General features: G+C 35.6%; 1 protein-coding gene across 1 annotated transcript; it reads left to right on the top strand.

Annotated features, from left to right (window-relative positions):
- Positions 1 to 2,602: 2,602 nt before the first annotated feature.
- LOC131629754 (uncharacterized) lies at positions 2,603 to 7,168 on the top strand. Its single transcript, XM_058900529.1, has 3 exons — positions 2,603 to 2,803; positions 3,524 to 3,654; positions 6,400 to 7,168. The coding sequence occupies exons 1-3, from the start codon at positions 2,603 to 2,605 to the stop codon at positions 7,166 to 7,168; spliced, it is 1,101 nt and encodes a 366-aa protein (XP_058756512.1).
- Positions 7,169 to 8,691: the final 1,523 nt, after the last annotated feature.

Genomic DNA, 8,691 nt, shown 5'->3' with positions numbered 1-8,691 from the left:
TTACTCAGATTATTAAACATTGAATATTTATTATATGTATTATAAATAACCTATGGGTGGCAAAATTGGCCGTCCGTCCCACCCCGCATAAAGCCCGCCAAAAACCGAGTGGGCGGGCAAGCCCGCCAAGTAAAATGGTCATAAAAATCATACTCGTCCCACCAAGGTGGCGGGTTGGTGGGCGGTGGGCTTGCCCGCTTATTATTTTATTTATTTTTCTTTCATTTTTTAATAGATTAATAGTTTTTTTACCTTTCAAATAAATTTTTCACTTATTTTTTAAAACTTTTATAAAGCATCGAGAATTTGAATTACTAGAATTAACTAAAAAAGGGTGGACTTAAGGCGAGACGAGGTTAACAAATAGGTGAGACGAGCTTTAGCGGGCGGCGGGTTTTAGGGGGGCGAGTTTAGGCGGGCGGAAGGTTTTGACGAAGCGGGATTTGCTGGACAGCGGTCCCAAAATCCTAACCCAACCCGCCATTGTTTGGCGGGTGCTTGGGTCAGCCCTACGGTCCTCTGCCCGTTTTGCCATCCCTAATATAACCAATATATTATATGTATTATATATTTAACATAATCGATCATATGCATTATATGTATTCAATTCAGATTAGAAGATCACAAAATCAATATGTTATATGTATTATATATTTAACATTGAATGAAATATATTTATTAATTTTCTTCTTAAAATATAAGTTACTCAAATTATTTGAAATGATTTTAGTTTAAATTCTTTAATCGTTAATTATGTATTACATATTTAATACTGTCATTCAATGATTCATAAATTAAAATTAAATTTGGTATTCTCACTTTTTTCTAATTCATGTTTCTTAAATTTTATTTTATTTTTATCAAAATGTGTTTTGTTCTATATATTTTATTATGTGTTTATTTTTCATGATGATAATGTGAATATTAACGGGAACCTGGAGTTACTGATTAAAATATTGAATATTAACGGGAACATGAAGTTACTAATTAAAATATTGAATATTAACAGGAACCTGAAGTTACTGATCACAATATTGAATATTTATGGGAACATGAAGTTACTGATCATAATATTGAATATTAACGGGAACCTGAAGTTATTGATTAAAATATTGAATATTAACGGGAAGGCGAAATACCCATTTGGTCCCTTAATTATACCCCCTGGCTCACTTTGGTTCCTCAATTAATTTTCGTGCCATGTTGGTCCTTTAAGTTTCTAAATGTATTCACGTTTGTCCTTCCGCTAGTGAACCATTAGCCAACATTCAAAAAAAGCGTCCAGCTGGCAATGTGTGTAATGACGTGGTCAAGTGAATTCCAGATGGCATAGAAATGCATATGTGTACACCTAATGATAAGGTTGTCCTCATTCAGTGGTCTCAAAACGTAAAAATAACTAAGTGTGAAACCAGAAGGCGACTCCGAACGAAGAAGATGAGAAGGTGACTATGAAGAAGAAGAAGAAGAAGGAGCGACTGCAACAAAGAAGAAGACTGGCGATTGAATACGAAGGCACGATACTAGGTAAGTAATTTCTACACGTTATTGGGGTTTGTTATAATTTAGGGTTTAACTAGATTTCAGGTTTTGTTAATTTTAGGGCTTTCTGTAGATTTAGATTTTGGTAGATTTAGGGGTTTGAAATATTGTTATTGAACTGTGTTAGGTGATCATGGACGAAATTCTGGAGCTGAAAATTCACCATAGTGGTCAATTCGTTGACTCTGAACTTAGTGTGTATGAGGGAGGCGTGGTAGATAAGTTGAAAGTAGATGCTGATAGGTGGAGTTATTTTGAGTTAGTAGGTGCTTTGAAGGAATTAGGTTATAGGGACTTTGAGAAAATGTATTACAAGGATCCATAATTTGGGATGAGTGCCCTAATTTATGACACAAGTGCTTTAGAAATTGCAGACCTTTACAGGGTGCACCAAACTATTAACATTTACATTCAACACACATTGTCTCAACCTGATTATTATGATGGACCAGTGGATGATGTTGTTGTTGAGCCTGTAGATGAGGATGAAGAGTTTCTTAATAAGTTACATGATGAAATAGCTGATAAATTGAATAAGATGAATGATGCTAATGTTGTTGTGGAAGAAGGAGAAGTTGGGATGAATGGTGATAATGTTGTGGAAGAAGGAGAAGTGGGTTGAATGGTGGAAATGTTGTTGTGGAAGAAGGAAATTCTGAGATAAATGGAGGAAATATTGTTGTGGAAGGAGAAGCTGAGATGAATGGTGGAAATGCTAATGTTGCCTCAAACAATGTTGAAGTTGTGTCAAACAATATGGGTGAGGTGCATGATGAAAGTGATGATGATAGTGAGGGTGAGAGCTTTCAGTATGATAGTGCCCTTGAGGTATCATTTGATGATGAATCTCATGGGTATGATGAGATGGATGAAGATGAACTTGCTGATCTCATTGCATATGAAAGTGATGGAAAGCCTAGTGGAAAAAAAGCGCATGAAAGATACATGGGAGTGTAAGGTGAGTGATAATGACAATGATGATCTTCAAAGTGGTTGTGATAGGGATCACATTAGTTGAATTAATAGGAATAAATACCCACTTTTCAAAGAAAAGAAAGATATGTCCAACTACAAATGGGAGCTTGGTATGTATTTTACCTTCAAACGTAACATTAAGGATGCAGTCATATCATATGCTATACAAAATGGTAGAAACCTGAAGTTCATAAAAAATGACAAGACAAGATTGAGGGTAAGATGTAAGGATGGATGTCAATGGGAGCTCTATTGTGCCAAGTTACCAGATGAAGATTCTTGGCAAGTAAGAAAAATAATTGATGAACATAATTGTAGTAGGGAGTACAATGTGAAGTTGCTATCTACAAAGTGGCTGAGCAAGAGGATTCGGAATTCATTGAAAAAAAAATCCTAGGTTGAAGGTTAAGGATATAAAAGATAAGGCCTTGATAAAGTGGAATGCGAGGATAAACAAGACCAAGGCAATAAGAGCAAGAGTGGCTGCCAAGGATAGGGTTGATGGGTCTTTCTTGGGAGATTACATTAGGATATATGACTATTGTCATGAGTTGTTGAGAGAAAATCCAGGTTCTACAATTAAGATGAATGTTGAGCTTGTCCGAAGGTGTTGATGACAAAGACCAAATTTTAAAAGGTTATACATTTGTTATGAAGCTTGTAAAGAGAGCTTCAAACTAAGTAGACATGTTATAGGATTGGATGGCTGCTTTTTGAAGGGGCTTTATGGGGGAAAATTTTGGTAGCTATAGGAAGGGATCCTAATGATCAAATGCTTCCTATAACATATGATGTGGTGGAAAGTGAAAATAAGGAAAGTTGGACTTGGTTTTTGGAGTAGTTAATTGCTGACTTAGGAGGTGCTAATGAGTGTCTAACATACACTTTCATTTCAGACTAACAAAAAGTAATGTGTAATTCAGTATTATAAACTTCTGTTATGAGCTGTATTACAAACTTGTTATTTCTGTATTGTAAAATTCTATATTGTAAACTTTCATTTCAGGGGATGTTACCTGCAATGGATGATTTGTTGCTCAATGTGGAACAACGATTTTGTGTTAGACACTTGTATAATAATTTTAGGAAAAGGTTTCCTAGTAAGATGTTGAAGGAAGTTACATGGAAGGCTGGAAAGTCAACATATCTCAAGCTCGGGAAAGAGAGATGAAAAGAATGAGGTTGGCCAATGAAGAAGCATATCTCCATATGATGAAAACTCCACCAAGATATTGGAGTAGATCATATTTTAGGACAACCAACAAGTGATGTTGTGCTCAATAACATGTTTGAGTCATTTAATAATGTAATTCTTGACTCTAGAGGAAAACCACTTGTGATAATGCTTGAAGAGATCAGAACTTACATCATGGAGAGATGGGAAAAAAATAGAATGAGGTTCCAAGATGTATCTGGTAATGACATTTGGCCCAACATTAGAAAGAAACTTGAGATAATTAGCAATTTTACCAACTTATGGCTTGTCAAGTATGTAAACCTATATCATTAGCAACTGTTATATATAGTATTGTTAAGTAGTGTTATTAATTGCATCTCTTATTATTATAGAATGTCACATAAACATATGTTTGAAGTGAGGCATTTGGAAAACCCAGCTGAAATATTCACTGTGAATTTGAAGGATTTGCGTTGCGAAGGCCATTTGTAGCGCCAAGAGGACCAACAATAAGATTATCTTCATCAAGGAATGTGATTGGGCCTACAACTAGAAGGACTATACCAACAAAGAGGCTCCCATCAAAGAAAATTACCTAGTCTTAATTAGTCTTTGTAGTGTAATTTGAAGTCATTTTGAACACCTAGGTTTATGGTTTTTGTACTGTTTGTTGAAGTCATCTTGAACAATTTAGTTTACGGTAAACATCCTAATGTATTTTGAAGTCATTTTGAACATGTCTATGTAACATGTCAAAGGCATTTTGGAACAATGTGGAAATATCAATTAATGTCATGTTTGTTTTAGTATGATTTGTTGTACTGGATTTGTTGTGTCTTGTTCATATCAACATTATAAACCAAATAGGCAACCAAATAATATGTTGCTAGCAAAAAATATGCCAAAACATAATACTCATTTCATTTATAACTGTGTTACAAATACACATCCAAAGTAGATAACTTATAGTCAATCCTAAAACATCCTATAAAACTAGACACATAACATTACAAAACACATAATCTTCCACTTGCACATCTTCTTCAATTGAACTTGAATTTCAGTCACAACATTCCCTAATTCCTCATTTCAACTCTCTAGTTTTTCAAAATCCTTTAATAAGATTCTCAGCTTATTCAACAAATCTTGACATTTGTCTTCTGCAAATTCCTCATGGAACCACTTGAAAAAACCACAACCTTTTTTCTCAGACCCCTGCAAAGAACAAATTTGGTTCAACAACACATCCTCTTTACCTTACTTTAATATACCAAACCAAAATTAGGGCTTACCTTATAATTGTGACATCCCCAAAATTTCTTTCTGAAATTATTCTCAGTGTTTGCCCTACGAAGAACACACGACTCACTACTTTCTGATTTGATCTCCTTGAAAAACTCAGAACCATGTGTAACCTTCATCGATGAAGAAGAAGAGAACGATAGTGATGAGCACGGGAAAACAAAGAGAAGGAGGCGACTAAAACTGGAAAATAATGAAGAAGAAGAAGAAGAAGAAAATGAGATGAAAACGATGGAGAAGGGAAACCTAATATAAAGAATAAGATGAAACAATGACAACTCACCTGCCAGCTAGACAAAACAGACGGACGTTAGAGCCAACATGATGGACGAGACTTATTTGAAACATTTAGAAACTTAAAGGACCAAAATGGCACGAAAATTAATTGAGGGACCTAATTGAACCAGGGGGTATACTTAAGGGATCAAAAGGGGTATTTTGTCTAACGAAAACATGAAGTTACTGATCACAATATTGAATATTAACAGGAATTTGAAGTTACTGATTAAAATATTGAATATTAACGGGAACATGAAATTCCTGGTCAAAATAGTGAATATTACCGGGAACATGAAGTTACTAATCACAATATTGGATATTAACGGGAACCTGAAGTTACTGATTAAAATATTTAATATTAACATGAACATGAAGTTATTGATCAAAATATTGAATATTAACGGGAACATGAAATTATTGATCAAAATATTTTGAAATTAACGGGAACGAAATTACTGAGCAAAATATTAAATATAAACAAGAACATAATTGTTCTCATTTTTTTACTACAAAATGTTAATTACTTTTAATATACATTTTTTCTATAAAAAATATATATCTGAAACAAATACGCGTACATTATCAGAACCCGTGCAAACACACAGGTTTGTTATTAGTTGGCATAAGAAATGCTAAGACAAACTAGTTACACACAAATCCAATCACGGTATAAGTGTTGAGATATTATTAGATTTGTTGAGATATTAGTAGGATTGATATTATTAATATAATATCAAATATAATCTAATCTAATAATATCAAATATAATTCAAGTTCTGTAAGCCCAAGCTCAATTAGGGTTGTATATAAAAAGTCATAGGTTGTATCATTATTTTGTATAATTCAAGTGAATAATATAATCCTTATTTCCTTTATTATTCTCTCTTTCTCTCCTTATTAAAAGTGCCTCATGCACTAACAAATTGGTATCCAGAGCTTTCGGCTATTGTTCGAGGGAACGTGAATCAATTGATGCAAGATGAATGGTACTAATGGCATTCTGAATTCTCTTCCAACTCTTGACGGCAAGAATTGGATCCGATGGAAGAAACAAATGTAATCCTTATTTGGATTCGATGAAACCCTAGAAGTGGTTACAGGCGGCGTACCTGTGTTGGGTGCAGATGCAACCGAAGCACGGAAAATAGCTCACAACAAAGTCAAGAAGAAAGATTGCAAGGCTGTGTATTGCATTCAAACGGCAATAGATTCAGCGAACTTCGACAGGATTTTTATGCTGAATCGACGAAGGAGGCATGGGATATTCTGGTGAAGTATTATGAAGGAGGTGAGAAATTCAAGGTTGTCAAGTTACAGACCTTGTGTCGACAATATGAATTGTTGTCGATGAGAGAAGACGAAAAGGTTGTAGAGTATGTGTCGAAGGTACAGAAACTCGTCCATCTCATGAAGGGTTGTGGTGAAACCCTAACCGATAAGATGATAGTTGAGAAGGTAATGCGTACGTTGAACTCTCACTTTGATCACGTTATCGTAGCTATTCAAGAATCCAACAAAGTAGAAGACCTAAAGTTGGAGGATTTGGTTGGTTTGTTGGAGGCGCATGAGATTAGGATTGTTGAAAGGAAAGGAGTTCATGATTCGATACGGGCACTGCAATCTCAGTCATGGAAAAAGAATGGTGGTTCCAACAAATTCAAAGGCAAATTCAAAAAGAATCAGGGAAAGAAGCCTTGGTCGAACCCCCATAAGCAGAAGGATGAAGATAGGACTTCTGAATCATCGAATGTGGGAGGAGGAAACTATCGAAAGGACAAAGAAGATAAAAATGGTAAAGGTGTGCAGTTCTATAAATGTGAAAAGTGGGGTCACATGTCCAAATGTTATTGGTACAAGAAACACAATGGATCGACAACAGGCAAGGACGAATGAGCGAAACTTGCACGCCAAGATTCAGATGATTCTGAAGGTGGAATGGTGGTTATGGCTGCAGTTGCAGATAACCATGTCGAATCCAAAATGTGGTTAATTTCTCGACTCACGCTGCTCGAATCACATGACTGGTCAAAAGGTATGGTTGGCATATTTCGACGAGTCGAAGAAGAGCAAGGTAAAACTTGCTGATAATAGTTCATTGCAAGCAGAAGGTACTGGCAACATAGTTTTTCAAATGAGCAATTGAGAAAAAGCCATGATCAAAGATGTGCTTTATGTACCTGGAATGAAGTGCAACTTACTAAGTGTTGGACAAATGGTCGAAAGAGGTTTCTCAGTTGTCATGAAAGATGGAGTTTGTAAATTGTTCGACACCCAGAACAATTTGGTCTTAAAGTCCCCATTGTCGAACAGGTTTCTCGTGGCATTTGAGGTTTGGACATTTGAACTTTCGATCACTTAATCAACTGATCATTCAAGATATGGTTACTGGTATTCCAAGTCTTGAGATGCCCGACAAACTCTTTGAAGGATGTCTGGTCGGAAAGCAATCAAGAAATTCTTTCGTTTCGACTATTCCAATGAGGTCATCTTGCATACTTGAAGTGGTACATTAAGATGTATGTGGACTATTCGAAAAACATACTCTTGGTGGAAACAAATATTTTGTTTCGTTTGTTGATGAGTTTAGTCGAAAGTTGTGGATATATGTGATCAAACAAAAGGATGAAGTATTCGAAATCTTTTAGAGGTTCAAGATACTTGTCAAAAACCTGAGTGAGAAGAAGATCAAAGTTCAACGAACAAATGGAGGTGGCGAATACACATCTAAGGTGTTTGAAAATTTCTGTGCAGAACACGGTGTTGATCATGAAGTAAATGCTCCTTATACGCATCAACACAATGGAATTGTAGAAAGAAGAAATAGAACCATATTGGATATGGCAAGATGCATGCTAAAGCAGAATAATTTGCCAAAATCTTTATGGGGTGAAGATGTTTCGACTGCAGTTTATATATTGAACAGGTACCCTACCAAGATGCTGAAGAATAAGGTTCTTGAAGAAGTGTGGAGTGGCAAACGACCATCGGTAACCATCTGAAGGTGTTTGGCTCTATGTGTTGCAAGCATGTTCCTGATGCAAGAAGAAGGAAGCTTGATGACAAGAGTGAACCTATGATTCTGGTAGGATATCACAAGACTGGTGCATACAAGTTATTCAATCCAATAGATGAGAAGATTGGGTTAAGTCGAGATATTGTGATTGATGAAAATTCTTCCTGGAATTGGAATTCTAATAATTCAGTTAGCAAGCCATTGTTGAGCTCTGACGTTGACAAAGAAACAATTGAAGTCGAAGTCGAAGGAATTGCTGAAAATCCAATTGAAGACATTGTCGAGGTCGAAGTAGTTGCTAACATTCCCGACACAGTCGAAGTCGAAGAGGATGTAGTTGGCACAAGCCAAAGACCTCAAAGAACTAGAGTTCGTCCAACAAGACTTCATGATTATGAATTGA

Source organism: Vicia villosa, unplaced genomic scaffold (assembly GCF_029867415.1).
Source record: "Vicia villosa cultivar HV-30 ecotype Madison, WI unplaced genomic scaffold, Vvil1.0 ctg.000605F_1_1, whole genome shotgun sequence".
NCBI lineage: Eukaryota > Viridiplantae > Streptophyta > Magnoliopsida > Fabales > Fabaceae > Vicia > Vicia villosa.
This window is presented reverse-complemented; position numbering and strand designations above follow the sequence as displayed.